Genomic DNA, 26,945 nt, shown 5'->3' with positions numbered 1-26,945 from the left:
GGATATACACGGAGAGAGCACTCGAGAGAGACAGACAGACAGAAAGCTATAAGCTGTATGTTTCTTTTATATCCTGGGAGAGAAAGAGCGGGCGGGTTCTGTATCTCTCTTCGCATCATGAGTTCTGCCTCTTACTCGGTCCAGGCAGTCTCTAACACCCACGTGATTCATAAACACCCCGTTGTAGTAACAGTGTTAGAGTGTTCAAGCGCCCTCTAAGGCCACACATGAGCTGCCCCCTTTCACTCACATCTCTTCACACTTCTCCTAGGACCAGAAGGGAGAACAGCAACCCCAAGCCCTCTATTCTGCTTGCCCCAGGGATGCTTATAGAAAGAAAGTGGGGAAAGACAAAGGAAGAAGGGGCCGTCCATGAACCCCATCTACACCTCTGTCTGTCTTCTTACCAGCAGCACTTCCAGCTCCAAAGGATCTGCTCACCTACTGCCTGTTTCTAAGAAGCTCTGTCCGGCTCTTCAGTCCACGGCCTTAGTTAGCTCCCTGACAAGAGGGTCCAGAGCGACCTTCCCATGTGAAAACCAAAGCCCTGAGGAAAAGTCTCAAGTTTCTTCTACATTTTGGCCTCTGTTACCACCGTATCTCCTAAGTGTCCTTCCTATCTTAAATTCACTCTCTTAACATGCAGAGCAGTGCAAAGAAATGGTCTTAGAGGTCCAAGAAGCATCAAACCACAGACACTCTTAAAAGGAAGGAAGAGGAGAAAGAATCATACCTGGATGGACATGGCAAAGTCTATTAAAAGGATCTAGTAGAATTTGATGTTAGACAAAGTGGAGCAAAGTCTTGCTTCCAAATGACTTCCAGGACATATTGTTAAATGAAAAAAGGTACAAAAGCATTATGTATGGTATGTCGCATTTTGAGTGAGAAGGGAAATCAGAATATAAAGCTATACACACACATAATATATGATATGTATCTGTGTGCATATGTATTTTTCACAAAAATAAAAGCACTAAGCACAAACCAAAAACTAATGAATATTGTTACTTACATAGAGCAGATGGGAAGAAGGTAGAAAGAAAAGGGGTGAGATTTCTCTGCATGAACCTTTTGAATCATGAACATTCTTTTACACATCCAAAACACAAAATTAAATCAAATCGTGAATACAGAAACAAATGAAACTAGTTGTCTAGCAAAGTGAAATATGATGACATAGAAAAAAAAACTTCAACTCTGACTACACTCCCTTAGTGAATATAATGGGCTTAGTTACTGTGTAACCAAGGGCAGTTTACCCGGAAAACTCAATTTTCTCATCTGCAAAACAAGAATAATAATAGTACCTATATGCCAGGACTGTTGTAAAGACTGAAATAATCCATATAAAGTGCTCAATGTAATTTCTAACATAGGCTAAGTGCTCAGTCAGTAGTAGCCATTATCATTAACTGTTAGTTAGGTTTCATGGTTTAACTCTATACTTCAGGTGCATTGTGGACTAAAGAGGCTTAGGCATCTGAGCACTCAGACAAGAACAGAGTAACAAGAAGGAACAGACCAAGAATTAAGTATCCCTTATTTTGCTGAATTATAACTATTTCTGTAACTATGTGACACATTTTGTATTGGGGGTATGTAACAGCATATAAATTTGAAAAGGCTGCAATAGTTTTATCTGTTGGCATATTTAAACTGATAACGGACACTCAACCATGACTATGACCCTATGTGAAGGTTGCTTGGCTATTAGGAGAGTAAGAAAGGTCATTTTCCTCTATATATAAGTTATGTCTAACGAAAGTTAGAAAATGTTTAAGTAGCCAAGTGAAATAAAGCTGGGGGAGAAATAGGAATATGCAGAATTGGTCTTAAAAAATAGTCTAGTAAACAAAGCTGAAAGTCAGGAACACTATTATCTTGAAATAGATGACTGTCTCTTACAGTATAAAAACGAAGATCCTCTAAGTACCTAAAACCAGATGCCCAAACAGAACAAAGACAAATAACTAGTTAGTTGGCCTGTTCATAATGAAAGAAAAAAACAGTCCTACCTGTTATGCTTGGACCTCTTAATAAAACATGTACTTTGTATCACTTTAATAATCAGCAATTCAAATGCTTGAGTTTTTCTCATAAAAACTCTGGCTAATGTGTCACCAACTACGATGACAACTATCTGAAATAGCTTTAATAAACACATGATGTTTGCCCTTTCTGATAAAGGCACATGATGAATGAATATTTAGAACACTGAAAATTGTTGATTACCTCTATGCAGAAAATCTAGTTTCAGTAAAATAACTTCATATTGACTATAAAAGTTTTCTTCCCCTATGTAATACCACTGTGAATTAACAAAGCAGCTATTACTGAATAAAATAACATATCAGTATATGCTCATTCTGATTTTGCTTAGCAAGAACCATTTTTGCTTTTCTATAGAAAGCAGGAGAATAAAAGGACAAAAGCCCTATAAGTTCTGAGTCATGCATGTGACACTAAAAAGAAAAAACGAAGATACTAAACAGATGTTTTTTTCTAAAATAAAAAGGGGCCAGAAAGTGTTGCTGTTCTATGGGTCTGCAGGCTCTGTTCTTCACAAGTTAATCTTCTAACCACCTTCCTTTTCTCCCCCACGTCCTCAAAGCATCTAACTGACAGTCACTGTTCCCTCAGGCACCCCTGCCTTGAGACGCAGGCTCTGTGCCCATCCACCAGCGCCATCTTCTCTTCACTTCGGGGGCTGCTTCCACAGAACCTCAGAAATTGCTCTGGACACACCCACTCACTCAATCTTCTCGGATCCTACACACGTCCACGTTCCTGCCTGTCTACTGTTCTCATAAAGTGCCAATTTCTTAAGCCTCCTAAGCTTAAGGAGCTCCAAATGCTGAAACATAACTACTTCGTCACCTAAATTCTCACAGTATAGTTGCAACACTTTTCAATTTCTACCCTGTATTACAGTAATCCTTGTATACGTCTCATCTTCCACACTGGATCGTGAATTGAAGGTAAAGGCTGGTTATTATGTGCATCTAGCATAGTGCCTTACACAGTAGCTATCCATTAAGTCTTGGCTGAGTAAATACATGAAATGTTTCTGTGCAAAGACAAATAAGGAATGATAGTGATAACTTCTGAGAACTACTATTCCAGGAAATTCACCTTTTTCAAGAAGTTTTCAGCGCTATCTCTTGCCCTTTGGCTTATTTTCCTGTGTGCTTCGGGTCTCCTCTTATCCTCCTACACAACTTCACAGTGTTCAGCCCACACTCCCCTTTTGCGACTTAGCGAATCACACGCCCCACTACTGATTTTCTCCTTCCTGTCACCAGCAGAAATGTCATGATGACGTTATCCATTTATTAGATTAACAAGCACACCTTGACAACTTTCCCTTCAGAGGTACTCCCAGTGGAATATGGTGGAAAGTGGTATAGAATGATGTAAGAAACAAAGAATCTGTGGTCAGAAGAGTATCTGGCCAATCCAGTCCTTCCACTTCAAGGAAGTTCCTATACTTCCAAGCCTCTCCCTTTTATAAAATTTGAATTAAACCTGTGAACATATGAGGTACCTAGAATACAGTACCCAGTTCATAGGAGGCATTCAATAAATGGAAATTATTACTACAGGACAGTAGTATTATTAATATAATTACTTTTTACACGGTGTATATATCATGCTACTCTAAAAACAACCACCTCAATGTACATCAGCATTTTTAAAAAGATGCCAGTTAAGAAAAAAAATTGGTAATTCATTGTATATAATGACTTGAACATAGTTTTCATAAGCAAATGATCACCCACATCAAAATGCATGTCCTCACCTCGCTGCCCTGCATGGTCTTCGCTGGGTTAGCAGACGGGATGGCAGCATTCAGCTCCAGCTCCGGCTTACACAGAAGTGCAATGGTGTCCCGGTGAGCCTGGTAACGCTCTTTCACCTGTCCATCTGCTTGCACAGCTTTATCCAAAACAGTTCTGAAGTTGCTTCCCTCTGTGGAGGGAAAAAAAAAAAAAAAATGTTACCAGAGCACAGTACTGATTTTAACAGTAATGTATATGAGCTGGTTGTACTTTTAATTCTGTTCTCCAACTTTACTCGTTTCCCCCTTCGATAAGTCCCAATTCACTACATAACAGAAACTGAGCTCCTATGAGTCTTTGCATTTTCGGTTTTGGAAAAATGACAAAATCAATTATAAAGCAAAAGCACAGTTATACCTTAAAATACATTTGCGGTTACTGTCCACCAAATAAAAGCCAATCAACATTAGTCTAATCTTTTCCTACAACTTGTGAATATAGAAAGATAACATTTACTCCAAAAATTGTTACAACTTATTTCAAAAGTATTCCTCTCTCAAAGGATCACTCCTTAAATCTGACTTAAAAGAAAGGCGGATATATTTTTAGAAAAATCTCAATAGTATTAATTACTTTTACAGAGAAATAAAACAAGTCTAGACATCAAAATCTTAATATTCAAAGTCTTAAAAATAACAATTTGGGGCTTCTCTGGTGGCGCAGTGGTTGAGAGTCCGCCTGTCGATGCAGGGGACGTGGGTTCATGCCCCAGTCCGGGAGGATCCCACATGCCGCGGAGCGGCTGGGCCCGTGAGCCATGGCCGCCGAGCCTGCGCGTCCGGAGCCTGTGCTCTGCAGCGGGAGAGGCCACAACGGTGAGAGGCCCGCGTACCGCAAAAAAAAAATAAAAAAATAGTAACAATTTGGTTTCAGGTTAACTGTTAAAACTCATCTTTTACTATCCACTACTAAGTGAAATGAAATTACAAAACCATATATATAATATCATATCATTTATGTTTTTAAAATATGCATAGAGCTTGGAATAGGAAAAGAGTATTACAGGATCATTTTAATTTTTACTTTCTTAAGAATTCGAACTTCTCATAATGAACGTCGATTACCTTTGTTATTTTTTGTCTTACACGGAACTGAAGAAAAACACCTGGATTTTCATAATAGCAATTTCAATAAAAACACGTTTACATCAGAGCCTACTTCAATCAAGCAAAAAACGTAGATCCAAACTGAGAACTTACTCAAGTCAAAGTCATTTATGCACATTCTTACCTGCTCTTAAGGGCTTATAGAGTTCATTGGATGGCGTCCTTTGCCAGCGTTCCTTGAATTTTGCTCTTAAATCATTGTCAGTTGTTTCTTCTTCATCCAACAGTCTTAATGACTTTTAAAAAGAAGGTAAAGCAACAATGAAATATTTCTGGTGTAAAAAATTTAAAACAGTTTTTAAATGATCATACTCAATACAGGTGAGAATTAGTGAGCTCCTACAGTACTGGTTAGAATATAAATTAGTACAATAATTTCTGCTGCAGAAACCCAAGTTATATTTAACAAAAAATCTTGTAAAAATTTAAGACTAGGTTAGCCATCACCTTACTCAGTAAAATTAAGAAGACTAAGAGATTATGCACATCCATGTACCAAGACTACTTTGAACAAAGATGTTTTTAAGATGAAAACAAATAGAAAGCCCTTAGACCACTGAAGCCATAAACAAAACAGAGAAAACTGATTAATTCATGAAAATAAAAGATTTAGACTTCACTCCCAATACAACAAACTGAAAATTAACATATAAAAAATGCCTTTCTAATGCACAGCTGAGAGGACAGGATAGTAGAGCGCCTGAAACACAAGTGCTAATCCACCAATGGACACAAGTGCTAGAGTCAATGGTATCTGCTAATTCCTGATAGCTTAGAGCAGAGGTCTGCAAACTTTTGTGTCAAACATTAGGGTAAATATTTTAGGCTCTATGGACTATAGTTTCTGTCAAATATTCTTCTCCTTTTTTTTTTTTACAATTCTCTAGAAGTGGTAAAAATCATCCTTAACTAGTGAACCATATAAAAACGCCACAAGGTACAACTGGCCTACTGTCCCTAGTTCACCTCCTACACATTCTCTAATGGCTTAGAGTGTGAATTTAACAGAACATGAATAGGAGACAAGAAACACAGGTGGAGTTAATAAGAGGAGGAGGTTAGATCAAGGGCATGATCTTCCCTCAAACTGGGTCACTTCCAAATGGGTGACACTCGGTGGACAAATTTTTAAAAAGGAAAACTGCCCAAGAGAAGGGAACTTAGAACTGAAAATCATAAAACCTGTGTGACACAAAGTCCTAAGATGAATTTCAGAGTAAAAGATTAACCACAAAGAAAAAAAAAGAAAGAAAAAACCCTCCAAATTAACAGTCTTAAAATACAGGAACACACCAAAACAAAACAAAAACAAAACAAAAAACACTGAAATAAGAGGAACAAACCACAATTAGCAAAAAATCAGCAAAAATAACAAATCATGAAACCAAACCACAAAGACCACAGATACTAAGATGATAAAATAAAGAAAATAAAATAAATATATTTACTACATTTAGAATAAGAGATAAAAGTATGACAGGAGAAAGAGAATGAGAAGAATTGAAAAAGAACCAAATAAAATTTCTGGAAATGAAAAAAATAAAATGAAAAAGTTAGGAAGTTAATGGATAGTTAAAAACTGCTGAGATATAACTGAAGAGAACAAGTGAACTGTAAGACTGACCAGAAGAAATCACACAAGATGAAGCACAGAGCAACAGAAAATACAAGTGGTTAGAAGACCTGGAAAATAAAGGGAGAGGATTCAACATCAGAGATCCAGAAAGAGATAATAATGAGAATAGGGAAAAAGCAATATTGAAAGAAGTGAAAACTAAGAACTTTCTGGGATGGATGAAAGACACAACTCCTCAAATTCACTGGATCCAACAGAATATCAAGCAATTTAAATGAAAATAAACCCACACCCAGACACATAATAATGAACTTTAAAGAAGAAAAATAAGTGTACAACTTCCTTGCTGTTAAAAAGAAAAGAAAAAAGAAAGAAATGGAGGAAACTCAATGAAACCAGGAAAACTTAAGGGTGAAGAGGGACAAAAAAAGAAGGAAATCAAAAGAGTGAGACAAGTAGAAAATGCAAAATATATAGAAGAACATGATTCCAAATATATGAATAATCACAGCTAATATATACGGATTTAACCCTCTACAAACAGAGATGAAGATTGTCAAACTAAAAGAAAAGGAAAAACCTTACTATGCGCCATTTACAAAAGACACAACCATAAGGACACACAAGTTGAAAGTCAAAGACACAACAAGAAAACTACAGACCAATATCCTTTATGAATATAAATGCAAAATGCTCAAACAAAATACTACCAAACCAAATCCAGCAGCACATTAAAAGGATTCTAGGGCTTCCCTGGTGGCGCAGTGGTTGGGAGTCTGCCTGCCAATGTGGGGGACGCAGGTTTGTGCCCTGGTCAGGGAGGATCCCGCGTGCCGCGGAGCAGCTGGGCCTATGAGCCATGGCCGCTGGGCCTGCGTGTCTGGAGCCTGTGCTCCACAGCGGGAGAGGCCACAGCGGTGAGAGGCCCATGTACCGCAAAAAAAAAAAAAAAAAAAAGATTCTACACCATGACAAAGTGGGATATACTAGGAATACAAGGGTGGTTCACATCTAAGAATCAATTAATGTAATACTCTGTATTAGTAAAATGAAGGGGAAAAAACCCATATAATCATCGAGATACAGAAAAAATATTTGACAAAATCCAACACGCTTTTATGACAAAAACACTCCAAAGGCATGATTCTGTTTATCTGAAATGTCCAGAATAAATAAATCTATAGAAACCGAAATTAGACTTGTGGTTGCCAAGAGCAAGAGGAAAGGGAGAATGAGGAGTGACTCAACTCCATGAGGAGTTAATGGGTACAGGGTTTCTTTTGGGGGTGATGAAAATGTTCTGAAATCAGATTGTGTTCGTGTTCACACAATACTGTGAATGTACTAAAAGTCTAAAGAGGTTAAAATGGTGAACTTTTATGTTATGTGAATTTTATCTCAAAAAAAAAAGACACATGTAGTTGTGAGATTAATATAGGTGATTTATTAAAAGAACCAATCAGGCATCTTGGAAATGAAAAATATGGGGGAAAAAACAATAAGGCACAGCTAAACAGCCAATTAATAAGCTGGATGGCTAGCCTGAGACAACCTCCCAGAAAGAACAAGAGCACAAAGAGAAAACGTAATAGAAACTTTAAGAGGTGTGGGACTTCCCTGGTGGCCCAGTGGTTAACTCTCCATGCTCCCAATGCAGGGGGCCTGGGTTCGATCCCTGGTCAGGGAACTAGATCCTGCAGGCTGCAATGAAGATCTCGCAGGTGGCAACAAAGATCCCGAGTCCGCAGCTAAGACCCAGTGCAGTCAAATTAATTAATTATTTTTTTTAAAAAAGAGAGAGATGTGAAGAACTGACCCAGAAGCACCACAATCAATCTAACAGGAATTCATTAGGAGAATGGAGGAAAAAAGAGTAACTGAAGAAACAGAATCCATGAATCTAAGATGGAAAAGGCCCAACAGCTCCCAAGCAAGATAAATTTTTTTTTTTTTTTTTTTTTTGCGGTACGCGGGCCTCTCACTGTTGTGGCCTCTCCCGTTGCGGAGCACAGGCTCCGGACGCGCAGGCTCAGTGGCCATGGCTCACGGGACCAGCCGCTCCGCGGCATGTGGGATCTTCCCAGACCGGGGCACGAACCCGTGTCCCCTGCATCGGCAGGCGGACTCTCAACCACTGCGCCACCAGGGAAACCCAAGCAAGATAAATTTATCATTTAAAAAATAAATTAGTGGACACTTTAAATTTTCTCAAAATCAAGACTAAAATTAAATTTGCAACCACAGAGATAAACACTCAAAAACAGTATCAGATTCACAACTAACAACTTACTTAAAATGAGACTCTCCAAGTACAACTGACAGAATAACAGTGACTCTGACTCATAAGGCTGTTAGGAACATCAAATAAAATAAATAAAAATACCTCATATTAAGATAGGCAGAAAACAGACATATCATATACACTAATAAAGCCAGTTTTTCCTTAATTATAAGATGAGCTTTTTTTCACATTAATATTTGTTTTATTTTAGTTAATCCTTTAAATAACCCTGGAAGGTACATATTCTTATCCCCAAGGTTCACACTGTCATCTCTGCCCCCAAAGTACTTGGATATGATGTAAATACAACATCCTCTGATAGTTAACTGAAAGATCAAAATATGAATTAAAGCATTGAGAACAGAAGTCACCTACACCTAAAAAAGATGTGACTCCTAAACTGACAGAAGCCAAAATAACCAGCCTGAATATATTTATAGCTAAAGAAACAAATGTATCAATTAGGGGAAAGAGGTGAAAGCACAGTAAAAGGAGAATAACATTGGCAAATAGTTGTCTTTAGCCAAAAAACTTGAGTGTTCCATTCTTATTGATAAAATCTCCTTTCTACTAAAAGATAGGTATAGTCGGCTTATAAAACATTTGATAGCCTAACTTCCTTAGTCTGATTCGTTGTTCACCAGAGACCTAATCTTTCATAGGAAAAAAAAAATCATTAATTATGAAAAGCTTGAACAGTTTGTGTGACAGTAATTTCTCACAGTATACTAGTTTTACACAATGGTCGTACGAGCTTCAGTAATGTGCATTTATATACCCTTAAGACACATATGACCCCATTTTCACTCAATCAGAATTCCTCTTGAGGCTGAAGAGCAGACTCTGTCTGGGCCACAGCAAAGTCACCTAAATGATGAGTGCTACCTTGTGAAACCCAATAGGAAGAAGCCTTGAGTCCTAATCCCTGCTGGACACCACAGGGTTGAAAAGTTTTTACTTGAAAAGCAAATCTCTTAAAACATACCTCATCTAGGATTTCTCTATTTCTTTGTAGAAGTTCAGGTAGCTCTTTGATCAACTGATCAACAGTCTGGATGCCTCCCTGTTCAATCACAGATGTGGACTTAGTCAGTATAGACTGAGGTACAGTATCTCCAGATATATCTTCAATTGCTGCTGGAAGATTAAGTGAAGCTAACACCCTGAAAAAATGAGATAGTATGTCATCTAGAGGTCTAATCCTCCTTTAAAACACTGATGTCCTGTATCCAAATCAATAGCAGCAGAGTTAGCACTCCAAAAAAGTGGGTAAGCCCTGTCAATGGAAACATAAAGCAAAAATAGAGGAAAAACAGAAAATCAGTGATTGAAAAAATTAAAACAAAATCATTAAAGAGTTAAGTTAGGTTCACAGTTCAGAACTGAAAGCTAAAAGGTAAGAAATATGCATTAAAATATACTAGATACCTTTGGCTCACAGGTAAATTTAACTTCTTTCAGTCTAAGTAATTAAAAGTCAAAAATTCTATTTTGAAAATGCAATCTTTTATCACAATCCTGATATACTGTCAGTGACAAAACAGAAGTAATACACAAAATGGTTATAATTTCATATCATCTAAGCAAAATTTCAAGAGTACATAGTTGGTCTATGTATTAACACAGCATCTTCATCTGTTCTGTTTTGTGGCACAATAACTATTATTCTATTATTTCATTTACATAATGGAGGGGATGTTGGAGTAAACTTATGTTGCTTTCTCACTGGAAAAGGTAAAATGAGGTCAAAACCTATGCATTCATCAAAATTAAAAACATGAAAAAGCAAACAAGACTAGGAAAAAATTCTCAGTAACATTTCTGATAAAGGACTTGCCTCTAAAATATGTAAAGAACTCTTTAAAAATTATTAAGAAGAAAAACTCAGTTTCTAAAAATGAGCAAAAAGATTTCAACAGACACTTCACAAAGATATATGAATGGCTAATAAGCACATGAAGAGTTGCTCAACATCGTCAGTCATCAGGGGAATGAAAATTAAACCACTATGAGATACTGCTACACAAACACTAAAATGGCTAAAATTAAAGAGATTGACAATCCTAAATTCTGATGAGGATGCAGAGCAAGTGCATTTCTCACACAGTGCAGGAACAATGACTTTGGAAAACCATCTGGACATTTCATGTGAAGTTAAACATACACTAACCATACAACTCAGCAATTCTAATCCTAGGTTACTTACCCAAGAGAAATAAAACATGTCCACACAAAGATCTGTACATCAATGTTCATAACAACTGAAACGTCCATTAAAAGGTGAAAGAATTAACAAACTATTTAACCATAAAAAGGAATACTGCTCAGTAATAAAAAGAATCAAACTGATGCATAAAACATAGATTATGCTAAGTGAACGAAGCCCAACACATTTTTAATATATACTGTTACATGCTGTGCATACTGCAAGTATTGCATATTATACATACTGTAGCAATACTATACACTGTATATAATGTACAATCAATATATATCATATATAATGTACTATTTACTGTATATAATATACTATATACTGTCATGTACATATTGCACATGCTATAATGATTACATTTATATTAAATTGTATAAAAGGTAAAACTAACCTATGGTGACAGGGAGCAGATCAGAAGTGGCTAGAGGGTAGAGGAGGAGGAATTGAATGGAAAGGCATGAGGGAATTTTTTAGGGTGATGGATATGTTCTCTATCTTGATCATGATGGTGATAGTTACATGGGTATACATATTTATCAAAAAGAATTGAACTATACACTTAAAATGGGTGTATTTTATGGTGTGAAAATTATACTTAATATATTTTTTAAAACAACGTATTATTTTCTTAGCTTCAATCCACCAAAAACAAAAACTGTTTCAGAATACTGAACGTACATGTATCTTAACCTTGAAAGTTCAGTTCTACTTCACATTTCCCTCAAATAAATATCCCCTAAAATACAAATTAGTGGTCAAATATTTTCACTTTGTTTCAGTAATTAAATTTCTTCCAACTATAATATATTTGCCAGGGTTCAGTAAATATAGTGTCCCCAAGAAATGTGTGTGTGTCTGTATTTGTTATTTCAAATATCCTTGACATTCAGCTCTGAGCTCAGAAAACTACAACGTTCATAAATAATCAATCAGAAAACATCAGAACTTTAGAGATAAATTTATGAAAGTTAAGCTCTACTCACCCATTTGCCAAAGTGGTGGCTTCTCTCATTTGAGCAATTGATCTGTTAACTAAATCAGCTTTCCTCTGACCACAGGCAGCCAAAGACTGCTGCACTGACACAGGAACCATCTTCTCAAACAGATCTAAAATTAGGAATTAAAATTTCAAGAAAATTTTAAGACAAAAACTCAAACTGTAAAGAGACTACTCATATTTCCTTTCCAATATTCACATTAAAAGTCTACAAATATTTAAAGAACAAAACTAAATCACTATTGAAAATACGATGAAGAGAATTTTTAGACCACCATATTCGTGGACAATGATAACGAAAGCTTCTTCTTTGAACTTAATTTTCTTAGCTTTTAAAGATGTGTTAGTCATTAAGTTTAAAGGATCTTTGGTGAAGATCTACACAGGAGAAAACAATGCTTATTTGTTGATGAAACTGACTGAGTGGGCCACAGTGCTATGGTTTCCAGCTCTACCATTTCCTGGTTCTGTAACCTTGGGTAAATGACTTAACCACTCTGCATCAGTATCCTTATCAGTCAAATGGGGATAATAATAGTACCTGTCTCATGGAGTTGTTCTGAGAAATAAATGAGCTAATATTTGTAAAGTGCTGAAAAGAGTTTCTGGTACATGGTAGACACTTTGTGTTTGTTAAATAAGTACAGTTATCCCTTGGTATCTGGGGGGATTGCTTCCAGGACCCCCAGCAGATACCAAATCCGTGGATGCCCAAGTCCCTTATAAAAAATGGCACAGGGGCTTCCCTGGTGGTACAGTGGTTGAGAGTCCGCCTGCCGATGCAGGGGACACAGGTTCGTGCCCCGGTCCGGGAGGATCCCACATGCCGCAGAGCAGCTGGGCCCGTGAGCCATGGCTGCTGAGCCTGCGCATCCGGAGCCTGTGCTCCGCAACGGGAGAGGCCACAAGAGTGAGAGGCCCATGTAACACACACACACACACAAAAAAAGGCACAGTATTTGCATATAACCTACACATATCCTCCCAAATACTTTAAATCATTTCTAGCTTACTCATGATACTTAATACAATGTAAATGCTATGTAAATAGTTGCCAGAGGATGGCAAATTCAAGTTTTGCTTTTTGGAACTTTCTGGAAATGTTGTATGTGAATATTTTTCAATCAGCAGTTGCTTGCATTCATGGCTGTGGAACCATAGATACAGATGGCCAACTGTAAAATAACCACCCAATAACTTAGAATATTATCCTTGGCATCTCAGCTAGAGGCTACCATAATATTGCATATACCTACAATATTCAAGGATATTATAACATTTGATACAACCATGACTCCAGAAGTTTATATGTTTAAAGTCATATTTATGTATGTTTATTTTTATTAGCAGAATCTTAAATAACAAATGTTAACATAAAGACAAATGCTCACTGAGGTCGTTATCATTACTCAGACACAGTTTCAAGTTTTCTGACTCTGTTGTATATATACTTCATGCTTTACTACCATTTACTTTCCATCTTAAAATTTCACTGTAATTTTTATTCTCTTATTCACTTTGAACAACATGAAAGCAAATTATATTCAAAGCACACAATCGCCAATTATGTGATTTTAGCTACAAAAAGTAGATTAAATTGCAGAAAAAATAAGTAAGATTAAAGTGCCTCTGAACAGTTTGACATACCAGTGAATTTCTGGCTGATGGGTACACTGACTGGCGTAGATTTCACAAGTGTGGCTTTGCCAATAGGGTCTAGATCTTTAAGGTCTGGAACTCGATCATGATAAATGAAGTCATTATCCTTCTTTGCTGCAGTAAGGGCACGGTTGATTTTGTCAGAAAATTCCTTCACATTGACATATTCATCATAGCGAGATGCCACTGTTTTAATCAATTCTGCCGCATGCTAGTTAAGAAAATGTAAAAAGAAAAAGAGAGAATATTTTCTTTCTTTTTTTCAACCAGGTATCCAAGCACTGTTTTTTTAAAAAAATCTTTGAGGATTGGCATTACTAGAAATGTGGTCAACAGAACAGCCTAGAAATTCTCCCATCACAAAATACCAAAATATCAAAAATGAAGAATAATACAGAGCAGATATCCCTTTAAAGACATGAATGAATTACCAAGAAAATAAAAGAAACTATAAACTGACATTGAGGAAAGCTGGCTCTGGCTGTTGGGTATTTCTGTACCCAAAGGACGAGCTATTAAAATGCATTAAAAGCCCTCAGGGAGACTTAAGACACGGGTCTTGAAACTACATAAGACAGAAAACTAAGAAACATCCCTTTCACGCTCCACATGAAGGCAGTAACCTCAAAGGGCTATACCCGTGATGAAAAGGGTGAGTCAGAAAAAAATTATGCAACATAGGAAATCAACAAGGAAGCATGCTGTGTCAGCACCAATAGGAATTTTTTCTTTAAAGGCTGCCCTTGTGATACATAAGATGAACACATGCCTCACATAAAGTTAGGGTTCAAATTACTCAGGTGGTGTTAGGTATAGTAACACCAGATAAAATAGACAATAAAGTCAAAGCATTATTAGGGATAAATTCAATATAAAACACTTTCCAATTTGCCAGAAAGATATAAAACCTCTTAAATATTGTATTTAAAAGCCTTTATCGGGCTTCCCTGGTGGTGCAGTGGTTGAGAGTCCAGATAATTACAGATAATTACAGATAATTACAAGGGCAGGGATGCTGGGGGAAGCAGAACAGAGGACTGAAAGTGGGGAGAAAGAGGAAAGGGGATGAGCATTCAGAAAATGTCAACAAAATACAAACTCTGAAAGTAGATGCATCACCTGGAAAAGCAAAGGCTGTGAGGAACTCAGGGAAATACAGGCACAGAAGTGGAATCCTTCCTACACCAGGCTTTGAGAAGCAGAGAGGAGGAGAGGAGGAAGGGCCCTATACAAGGAGGCTGGGAAAGATACCCTGCAGGAACCTCTTGCTATTCCCCGACTAAAATCAAGCTCATTCAAACACAAGTGACTGAAAAGGCATCCCATCTGCCTCAACACTAAGAAACCATAAGGAAAAGGATGAAAAAGAGCAGTTTAACTTTCCAACAGATAATGAAAATTCACTGAAGAAACGTTGCCACAGGGAGTTCCCTGGCAGTCCAGTGGTTAGGACTCGCACTTTCACTGCTGTGGCCTCGGGTTCAATCCCTGGTCGGGAAACTAAAATCCCGCAAGCCTCGCAGCACAGCCAAAAAAAAAAAAAGAAAGAAAGAAAGAAATATTGCCACAAAGCAAAGAACACAGCATACTAAAAAAACTAAAATAAGCTGAAAACTTAAGGATGCAATCACAGTACCAAAGACACACCAAATACGAACAGAGGACCAGATGGCCCAGATAACAGTGGGTGACAGATAGCAAGAAAATGTGAAATGGGACCTGCAGAACTCAGGAAAGAAAGTGAAGAAAATACGAAAATAGTTTAAGGAAGACTGTAATATTTATGCAAGGAACATGAAAGAGATAACAGACATCACAGAAATCAGTGTAAGAAACATACAAAACAAGAAAAAGTGAGGACAATTCAACATGGCAGTTGGGGAGCAGAGGCCATTACAAATTAAAAATTAATGAGACATATCAACCAAATGCAACATGAAGACCATGTATGAATCCTCAATTTGAACAAACCAACTGTAAAAACACATTTTACAAAAAATCAGCGAAAGCTAAACTATGTTTGGATACTATTAGATTACTAGAATTAATTATTAATTAGTATTAATTGTGCTAGATCGGATGACATTGTGGTTTTAATTTTTTTAAGACTTACATATACTGAAGTAACTTAAGGATGAAATGATACATAAGACAGCTGAAAATACTCCAAAAAAATAAGAGGGGAAGGGGAAACATGAAACGCAAAGCAAAATATTGATAATCACTGAAGCTGGGTAATGGATATTTGATGATTCTTACTTTTATATATATATTTTTGAAATTTTCCATAGTAAATACTTAAATAAAATTCATACAGAAGCATAAACAATCTCCTTAATATCTACAAGCTACTATCATAACAGAGAAAAAAACAATACTTTCACAAAATCAGTTTTATCCTCTCATTAGGTCCCTCATTAATGAATTAAACAAATTCATTTATTGTATGTATGTATGTATTCATTCTATCTGAGTCACTTTTTTTAATCTATATAGAGTCATCCCTCAGTATCTGTGGGGGATTGGTTCCAGGATCTGCCACAGACACCAAAATCCAAATTCTCAAGTCCCACAGTTGGCCCTCCGTACCCAGAGACTCTGCATCTGCAGATTAAACATAGCACACGACCAGCATTTGGTTGAATCCATAAATTCAGAACGTGAAGATACGGAGAGCCAAATATTTATTCACTGAAATAAACCTGCATATAAGTGGACTTGGACACTTCAAGCCTATGTTGTTTTTTATGTCTTTTTGAAGATCATACCTTGGCAGCTTTAGAGACTCCACCAGGATGATCAAGTGGACCCACCTTCTGAAGCCAAATGAACTGCACTGTCCAATAAGCGCACTTCATGAGCTGTGTAAGTCCAGGTTCAACTTTTCTTGGCCCCAGAAGTGAATCACAAGCAACAATTTTCCCTTTGTTATTTTACCTACTGTTGTGATATTCCTGACTCTTGTGATTTTGTTTTTATATCTGGTTTGCTCGTGACTAATAAGCTTGTCCCCATTATTGTTAACAATGATTGCAAAGCTGATTGAATGGTGCAACCATCAGGTACATGGGGCAGGAGAGACTATGGAGAATATGACTTGCTGGTCAACTTTTTTGTCTGTTTTGTTCTGTTTGCCTATTTCTGAGCTCAAATCAAGTAGAAAAATATCTCATACTTCATGGAAAGAGGAACAGCCCTTGGAGATATGAATCAGTAAGTATTTGTGTTTTATATGTTAACTTCTGACCTATGACTAAAGGTGTAAAACTGAAGTTATAAACTCTTGTGTGTCTATAACTGAAAAAAGTCTTCATCTCTTGTTATGTGAGTTTGAAAGTTTCCTTTTTCCAGAGGGGTTTTAAAAATTAGATTAAAATTTCAAAAGAGGCTCTTATATAACTGGTTTATAGAGAATAAAGGCTTATTTGAATATAATAGTCCCAGAATTCCCCCAAAATAAAAAAGCTAAACTTCTGTAAAACAAACAGCAGTGCTCATCACCCAGTCATTATCCACTGCAGTGGCTGACCAACACTGCTCCCTGAGAGAGGAATTCAGGATGAAAAACAAGATGAGGCACTCTATGCTTTCGAAAAACAGGCCCCTTAGACAGTTAGATGCGTATCTCAGGAAGAATTTTAATGAACCCAGATTCCCACATCTTCCCATACATAGAAAAGCACTAAAATCATTAACTTGAGATATCTGTTCTTTGTGACTAACAGTAATGTTACTGAGGCGTAAGCCTGACCGATTGTACATATTCCTTAGCCAAAATCATATATAAGCTGGTTTCTCCCCTACCTCTTCAGAGTGGTTCCTCAGAGCTACTGAGAGGCTGTCTCCCAGGCCACAGTCCTCAGTAAAGTCCCTGAATAAAACTTAAACTCCAACTCTTATGTTGTGTGTTCTTCTTTCAGTCAAAACTCCTAGTACTCCTAATACTTTAAATATGCTACCCTGAAAAAAATCTCTCCCCCAGAAACCCCTTTCTCAGAAGCATTTTCATATAATGCTTTCATATGATGCTAAGTTATTACAATCAAAGTGAATCCCTGGAAAAATAAAGTATGTTTGATAATCTGAGTGTGCCCGTCTCTGATTTTGTCAGTGTGGAGGTGTGGAACATAATACAAGCATACATTTTATTTTTTATAAAACTTGGGTTTCTTTTCTCATGAAAAGACTAATTAAACTGAACTTCCTAAATAAGACTTGCATGTATCTTCTAATACCAGTCCATATTTAAATTTCCTTAACAGTCCTCTTCCTACCCTCTGCTTACCAACCCTCAAAATACAAACAACTCATGTAAACAGCCTTACCCCTGCTGCAAAGTTGCCCCAGATGTCACATCAAGTTTCTCACACACCCAGTGCTGATACAACAGCACAGAAGATACTCTGATTACCAAATCTATTTATGTATCTATTACCACTGTCCTTTTCAAGCTGTGGAATTGTAATGATCCAATTTAGACCAAGGCTAGGCCACAAGTTAAGTACTCCACATCCTTTCTGGAGCATATAATTAATTTAGAGTATTTTATATTACAATAAACATGGATAAATAAAAAGAAAACTGAATGCAAATTCTGCATGAAATTTTTAGATAAAATATGAGACTTCAAAAAGCACACAGTAGGTATAGCCTAGAAAATAAAAACAATCACCTGACTCTGCTGACAGGGGAAATGAGTGGGAAAGGTTTTTACGAGCAAACTTGGGAATCTCACTAAAAAAAAAAGACAAATCCGGGCTTCTCTGGTGGCGCAGTGGTTGGGGATCTGCCTGCCAATGCAGGGGACATGGGTTCGAGCCCTGGTCTGGGAAGATCCCACATGCCGTGGAGCAACTAAGCCCGTGAGCCACAACTACTAAGCCTGCGCGTCTGGAGCCTGTGCTCCGCAACTGGAGAGGCTGCAACAGTGAGAGGCCCGCGCACCGCGATGAAGAGTGGCCCCCGCTCGCTGCAACTGGAGAAAGCCCTCGCACAGAAACGAAGACCCAACACGGCCCAAAACAAATAAATAAATTTATTTAAAAAACAAAAAAAAAGAGAAATCCAAGTTACTTAAATATTTATTTCTGAGAAACTCACCTGTAACCTTGCAATCTCTTCTCCAAATTTCTTCTGCTGTTTTGCCAGGATAGACTGGTGGTACTCAGCATAGGCCTGCATGATACAGTGCTTTGCAGCCAAGACAGGGAACACCTCCTGGAAATAAAAATACTGACCAGGGGAGAGTCCAACCACACAAACCACCACAGACAACATGGGATGCAGGAAGAAAAAGGAAAAGGAGACAGAAATTAGAATCACCCCATTAATGGTTTAGAGATAGGTTAGTCAGGTGTAAACAGAGAAGACCACATGATTTTGCATGGACTGGATTCAATGAATTCAGTGTTTTTCTTCCAATTAGAATTAAAGTTTGGGTTCTTTTCTTTTTTAACTGTTAAATGAAGCCAATTAAGCTTTTACAATTCACTTTAATTGAGCCATGAAGTCAACATTTTGTTTACAAAGAAGAAAGGAAAGCATGCATTAGAAGGAGAAGTAGAATGCACATTCACAGAGGAATACCAAGCACAGGGCTTTAGAAGCTTTCTTGTGAGCCCTTACCCAGCCCTTAAGAGTTAACTAAACCACCATTACTCACATATACTAATGAAATTGCTCTATAGCTGACTGTTTCAACATGTTTAAAAGACAAAAGACAGTAAAGTAAGTTCCCTCTTAAATTCATGTCCTAAGAGACTTTTTTAATAAAGATGATTTTTAGCCATATAAAAATTACTCAGTATCACATACTCAAAAACACATAGCAAACAGACAAATGCACTAAGCTAATGACTAATATGATAAAGTGCTATTTTGCCCTAATTTGTTTTGGAAAAAATTCCAGTCAAAATTAATTTTAGAAGATCCAAAAACATGAACCAAAAAAGCAGTAGAGGATCTTCTAAAATGTCAAATCCTAGCCTATAACCTCATTGTTTTTAGGAAGTACATGCCATATAATATCCAAGAAATATACTAGACAATCACTGTCTAGACAAAAAAATAAGAGAATCAAAAACTGAATTACTACCTTGTGAGCTTTCCTGTCTCCCAGTGAATAATTTCCTAGCTTCCTGGGTCACTACTTGCAGATATTCCAGTTTTATAACTAGAATATGAAAATATCTTATGAGATTTATTAGTAAAAAGGCAAAAAATAAAAGACATCTAAATCTCAAACTGTACTCATGCCAGTTCTCAAGGTAAGTCTGGAGCAACTTGGTACTTAAACAGGAGATTTTCAAGGAATACCAGGATTGGTGCAGAGGTAGTTTCCAAGTCTTTGTAGGTGACATTCTTCTCTCCGGGACAGGACTGAACTAATGGCCCAACAGGATGTAACGGTACACTGTGCAGCTGATCATGAGGTCTTCCAGATGAAAAAAAGGTGAGAGGAGATCCCAAGTCTCTTTTTAAGAGCAACACTATTACTACCCAAGAGTCCTGGGCAAATTTCTACTGATCTCTTGGTGAATTTTAAATCTCCAGGAATCTTCAAATTCCCTAGTGCTCATATTCTGACTAATGTGTTGATGTACTTACATGCTTTTTTATTTCACCACAAAATTGTCTGCAATTTCATAATTTATAAAGATTCCTGAATGACTTATAAATCAATAAATTTCCCTACAAAAGAGCATGTAACAAATATCATTTGCTATCATACAGACAAAACTAATTCCTTGAACATTTCTGAAAGAAAGCAGTTGAATCATACTACATTTCAGTCTGTAAGTTTCCGTTTTTAAGCATTCTGAATTTACTTCTTAGTCTAATCATCTGCTTTGTCATTTACAAATGATCATCAGTGACTAGTCTCTTCAAATGCCACTTCAGAAAGGTTTATATTAAAACAATTAATACTTCCTGTGATATATGGTTTTAGATGGTTGTTTTCCTTAGCTGTCCAACAGCAGCCCAATTTTCTAGCCCTGTTGGCAAAATTTAATTCTAATCAAAGTACTGGATGAATTTGTTAAGTTTCCTTTTCCTTTTGTCTTTATGTCTGTTTCTGCACTTTAAGATTCATCTCTAAGAAAACAGGACAATAATTAAAAGGGTGAATAATCAACATGCTCAAGTACTCATGCTGTACCAAATAACCAATGATTCAAAACTACACAATGCCCTGATCTGATAAAATTACTGGAGACAGGTGTTCAAAATTTTCCAGCAAGAGTTTTAGCTCGGAAAAATAAGTTTAGTAAAGAGTGGAAGCAAAGGCATCCCCTAAATATGAAAGAGAATTTGTCATGCATCTTAAATAAAAAAACTGTTTCTACAAATATACTCTTCAAATGCCGCTCCTTAAATTTCAAATTTCTTTATAAAACATAATTTTTAATTTGCTTTTTATACACAAAAATGTCCAAATATTTCCACATGCAAAACAACCAAGTATTTACAAAAACAATAACTGACCTTGGGGAGAGTATCTTTGTACTGACACTGTTTAAAAGCATCACCGAAATAATCTGCAGCCTGATTAGCCAATTTAGCTATGATAGCATCTTTCATTTTATCTGGAATAAAATATTAAATTGACCATTATAATGAAAATAAATATAAAATAATCTGATATATCATAATAACTCAGTATAGACATTGAGATCACAAGTTTGTACATTTGTCTTAAAAAATTCTTATTGATGAAATCAATTCTTCTGCATACAACTTAATTATTCCACAGGCAGATCCAAAGAGTCAGAATAGATCAGCAGTTGCTAGAAGCTGGGGGAAAAGGGGAATGGAGAGTGACTGACAGTGGGTATGGGGCTTCTTTTGGGGGTAATGATAATGTTCTAAAATAAGATAGTGGTGATTATTGCAAAACTCTGAATACACTGAAAACTAAAGAACTGTATACTTTAAAAGGGTAAATTTTATTGTTTATTAATTCTACCTCAATATAAGCTGTTATTTTAAAAGAAAAACTTTTCAAGTTTATTTAGCTTCCACCTGATGGACTGCTCCCTTATTTTCAATTTCTCTGTACTTACATATTCAATCTTATACTAATCTCTCATACTAATTCACAAGCCTTACAAGAATTGCTCTTATTCCCTCATTCACAGGGCCAGGGACTCTGCCTGAATGGCTCCTTCATATCAGTTAAGTCTGGTTTAAACAAGACCTCCTCAAAGAAACTCTTCTTGAATGATGAATCTAAAATAGCATGACTCCCCCTACATACTTACCCAACTGCCAGACCACTAGTCATTATCACATCTTATTTTCTTCACAGCAATTATCTCTCTTTAAAATTACCTTGGCTACTTAATTTCTTGTTTATCATCTCCCCCACAATAAATTGTAAGCTTCCAGAAAACAGAAATCTTGTTTGTCTGCTAACTCTATCTAGAGCCTATCACAGGGATTGGCACACAGTTGTACCCAATACTTATTTGCTGAATTAACGAATTTTTGACATACTACAAACCTATATAAATACTATTCCAGATTTCAGTGTTTTAAGACAGTAACTATATATTTCATAAAAGACTTCAAACACAGCCTACATTCTTAAATGTACATTTATACCACCTTAAGGTCAGAAAAGGAAAGCTGAAAATTTTCAATAATCCGTGGGTCAAATTCAAAGAGGAAAGTTCTGTGTTGAACATATTACAATCACCTTCTTATTTTAAAAGCCTGTCACTTCTTTTCACATGCAACAAAATATAGGACAAACTGGAATTACCTCTTGTGGCTTTTAAAAAAAATACTTCTTGGGCCTGTGCCAGCATGATAAGACTGAGAGTCCCAACGGTATCTGGAGATATGTCCACAGTAGGCTCTCTATTCAAGGCAGATAAAACCGTCTCTTTAATATGCAAAAAGGCACCACTAGCAAACTAGAGGAAAGAAAAGAATTTCTTTTAAATCTGTAAGAATTCAGCAAGACAATTTTCTACTGTTACACACAAAACCACTTACATCTGACCTATAGACAATAAGGACAGTTTTCTAAAACACTATAGAATAACAAGAGATTTAACGTACATTAAAGTCAAGTGCAGTAACAAACAAAGTAAACTGATGGGACAAATTGATTAAACTTTTTAGAAATACTCCCTCAAAACTAACATGAGAACAAAGGCAGGGATAAAACATTATTAAAATGTTTTTAGTTCTGAAATGCTCTTGCTTTGGTCCCAAATTCATCTCTCAAATAATTAAACATGCCATACTTAGGGGAAACCTTAAATAGTACTGATACCTAGTCCTCTGGGAAACAGCATGACTATCCATTGCTACGGATTTTTTATTTGGCTTTCAGAGCTCCCTACTGACATGTTCCCCATCAGATTTTTCTTCTCAATTATATTTCGCTGAGGTTAACACTAAGATAACTTCGCTTTTATGAAATAAATAACCCTGGGAAAAAGAAAGGTGGCAGTCTGGGATTAAAAAGTGCTGGGGGGCACTTCCGTGGTAGTGCAGTGGATAAGACTCTGCACTCCCAATGCGGGGGGGGCCTGGGTTCGATCCCTAGTCAGGGAACTAGATCCCACATGCATACCATAACTAAGAGTTCGCATGCCACAACTAAGGAGCCCATGTGCCGCAACTAAGGAGCCCATGTGCCGCAACTAAGGAGCCCTGGAGCCGCAACTAAGGAGCTGGTTACTCAAGGTTAACTGTACTGAAGTAAACATCAATGATTGCTGCAGTCATGAAGTATCATAAAACTAGAATGTCTCCAAGGAGTGATCAGCTGACTTGCTTAGTAAACTCACAGAATCACAGACTAGAACTGCAAGGGATCCAGTCTCTCATTCACAAATACGGACTGGAGACCTACAGAGTTTAAAGCACTTAGCCAAGGGCACAGAGCTTCTTGGTAGCAAACGGCCCAGACAGGTAACTAGGATCTCTTTCCATCACACTAGGGGACCCTGCTGTGAATCACAGAGGTGACTCACAGAATGGAACATATCCTCAATAATTCAGAATGCCCTCTAAGATTTCACATGCCAACTAATGGAGTTACAATGAATGGAAAATTAAATAAAATTTTATTTCACTTTCACATTTTAAAATATTTGCCATTTATAGCCTCACAAAGGAAAGGTATATGCACCATGCTTGTCATCTGTGCCCATCTAAAATTGGGAGCATGTTGTGTGCTTAAAGTACATTTTCCTCTCACTTTCTTAGAACAGCATTCTTCACCTCTCTTCTAAACTTAAACAATGGGAAAGATCAAACTCCACCTCTGAGACAAGCAAATTCCAGAGCCATGAGGGACAGTGTAAGAAGCATTTGGAATTCCATAAAATTTGGAATCAGAACACCTGAAACCCCAATCTACCACTTTATTAACACTTCTGCCCTTTAGTCTCCTTGTCTGTAAAATGAAAATGGCATTATATAACATGCATCAAAAAGTTTATGTGAACATCAACATACTCTGTAAATTATAAAGGAATATAAAACATAAAAACATAATTACAGGTATCACTTAACAATAATCACTTACTGTTTTTTAAATTGAAACAAAGAAGAAAAGCTGAGTAAATAACATACTGCCGCCAAATAATATGCCATATTAGTAAATGATTGTATCTAAAATCTAAATTTAGCTAACTTAAGAACATTACACATCTGACCACATTTAACTATGACCTCTCCACAAGCTCAGAGTTAAAATTTTCTTGCCAAAAGGTCTTAATTTTTGTGACACTGGTAAAAATTTTTAGTGTGTCTAAGAAAAATTATGTAAAAATAACGTACAAATATTTTAAATGAGGTCATTTATTTAAAAGGGATTTGCCAAGGATTTCACCTCAAAACATTTAATCATTTGTTCTCCCAACATCTACTGAGCCTTTATTATGTGCCAGGCACTGTGCTAGGTGCTGGGTATACAATGGTGAGGAAAAACAGAGCTGGGTCCACAAGTAAGTAGTTTATCTAAGGGCTTCAAAAATATGTATCAATTCATTAAAAAGTACATTATTTTTCAAGAAAGCATCTGTGTGTAAAGAAACATTTATAAACCTAAACGTAAATTATTTTCAATTTAATCCAACTTAGTGTTGATGGTTATGTAGTAACTACTGTTCTGCGTACCTGATAATGCTTAGCAGCGATTTTCAATCCTTCATCATTATCCAGGTTCTGTTCCGCTGCAATCTGGCTAGCTAAGGCTGCACAATTGAACAACACACAGCTCTTTTCATATCCTAGGCTTGCAAGAGCTGTAAAAAAGTTGAGAAGGAAAAATTTATCAGATTATTTTTGTTCTAAAGAAAACGAATGTTTCAAAGAGAAATACTATGACCTCTATCCCACTGGCTCGCACAAAAACAAGTTTCCAGACCTGTTTTCTGACGCATAATACCACTCCCATATTCCTAGCTGCCCTGCCAGGCATCTATTTCCACAACAATATTCTCATCACCTAAAACTCAAGGATCAATAAATTAATCTTTCCTTCCCTTTACATCCACACTGCTATTAGTCAGATTCAAAATGAAAAGTCATTCAAGTCATTTCAAATTCAATTAGAATAAATTCTTTCCATTTTTCCATCACCTCTCTCAAAATGATATCTTCCCATGACATTCAAACCAGTTCCTCACTACTACAAACCTATGCCAATGCAAGTACCTCCTAGGGTAAAGGAGATATGGAATGCCAGCTAATACATCTCTCAGAGGTAGAGAAGATTATATGGTTAAAATACAATTCTAACCAAGAATCTACACACCTCACATTCACTGGGATAGCTACTATCAAACAAAATGGAAAATAACAGTTGTTGGCAGGCATGTGGAGAAATTAGAACCACTGTGTACTGTTGGTGGGGATGTAAAATGTTGCATCCATGTAGAAAACAGTATGGAGGTCCCTCAAAAAATTAGAAATAAAATTACTAGATAATCCAACAATTCCACTTCTGGGCATAAACCCAAAAGAACTGAAAGCAGGGTCTCAGTCTCAGAGATATTTGTACACCCATGTTTGTAACAGAATTATTCATAATAGCCAAAAGGTGGAAGTAACTCAAGTGTCCACTGATTCATGAACAGAAACAAAATGTGATGTGCACTTATAATGGAATATTAGCCTTAAAAAGGAAGGAAATCGGGTCTCATGCTACAACATGGATGAACCTTGAGGACATTATACTAAGTGAAGCAAGCTAGTCACAAAAAGACAAACACTCTATGATCCCACCCATACGAGGTGTCTAAAGTAGGCAAACTCACAGAAACAGAAAGTAGAATGGTGGTTACCAAGTACTGGGGAAAGGGTGAAAAGGGGAGTTGTTGTTTAAAGGGTACAGAGTTTCAGATTTGCAAGATCAAAAAGTTCTGGAGATCTGTTTCACAACAATGTGAATATACTTAACACCTCTGAACTGTACACTTAATATTGGTTAAGACAGGGAATTCTCTGGTGGTCCAGTGATTAGGACTCGGCGCTTTCACTGCTGGGGCTCAGGTTCGATCCCTGGTTGGGGAACTAAGATCCCACAAGCCATGTGGTGCGGCCAAAAAAAAATAAAGAATTTTTAAAAATTGGTAAAGATAGTAAATTTTATGTTACGGGTTTTTTTTAACTACAAAAAAATTTTTAAAAAAGAACAAATTAAATCATAGTGACATTCAAAAGTCTTACATAATGTGCCAGGTATTGAACACCAAGCAAAATAATCAGAAGGCTTCTTACAAAAAATACCGAACAAACCATCTCGAAAAATCAGAACAACACTACAGCTGTGTGTTTGTGCCACACAATAGTGCCATAAAGTAAAACCCTCCTTGTTATGTAGCATGTTAGTAGTCTCCCTTGTAATTACGGTCAGCTTTTAGCTTGCCTCCAACCTAATTCTAGCCTCCTCACCATAAAGTAAAGCAGACATACACACCAGCTACTCTAACCTACTTTCTTAAATAAATGTATTAAAAATCTGGAATAACCAGGATATGAGTAGAACATGCAGCAAAATAAAGATCAAGGTGAACTAAAAATCTAAGCCCAGAGTAAACAATTCCAATAACAGAAAACATTTCAAAGATCCACATTAACATCCTTAAAGAGATTCAAAGATGGTACATCCATAAACAAGTACATGATGTTATTAAAAAAAGAACAATCCATGAATAAGAAAAAGCCCCTGGAAATTAAAAACTTGATTGCTAAAAGTTTTTCAAAAGAAAGGTTAGAAAATATCTAGGCAGCCCATAAAGAGAA

General features: G+C 36.7%; 1 protein-coding gene across 3 annotated transcripts in view; it reads right to left on the bottom strand.

The window, feature by feature from the left end:
• Positions 1-26,945, bottom strand: part of PDCD6IP (programmed cell death 6 interacting protein) — a 61,084-nt gene that overhangs the window by 15,689 nt on the left and 18,450 nt on the right. For 2 of the 3 annotated variants that reach the window (XM_060022128.1, XM_060022130.1), the window contains exons 4-12: positions 24,816-24,943; positions 22,441-22,594; positions 21,162-21,262; positions 18,777-18,908; positions 13,665-13,887; positions 12,004-12,127; positions 9,791-9,968; positions 5,073-5,184; positions 3,803-3,972 (exon numbers count right to left, since the gene is read on the bottom strand). In XM_060022128.1, the coding sequence (XP_059878111.1) occupies positions 3,803-3,972; positions 5,073-5,184; positions 9,791-9,968; positions 12,004-12,127; positions 13,665-13,887; positions 18,777-18,908; positions 21,162-21,262; positions 22,441-22,594; positions 24,816-24,943 (1,322 nt within the window). The remainder of the gene's footprint in view (positions 1-3,802; positions 3,973-5,072; positions 5,185-9,790; positions 9,969-12,003; positions 12,128-13,664; positions 13,888-18,776; positions 18,909-21,161; positions 21,263-22,440; positions 22,595-24,815; positions 24,944-26,945) is intronic. The other variant, XM_060022129.1, reaches the window with a different exon arrangement.

This window comes from Delphinus delphis, chromosome 10 (genome assembly GCF_949987515.2).
Source record: "Delphinus delphis chromosome 10, mDelDel1.2, whole genome shotgun sequence".
In the NCBI taxonomy this organism is placed as follows: domain Eukaryota; kingdom Metazoa; phylum Chordata; class Mammalia; order Artiodactyla; family Delphinidae; genus Delphinus; species Delphinus delphis.
This window is presented reverse-complemented; position numbering and strand designations above follow the sequence as displayed.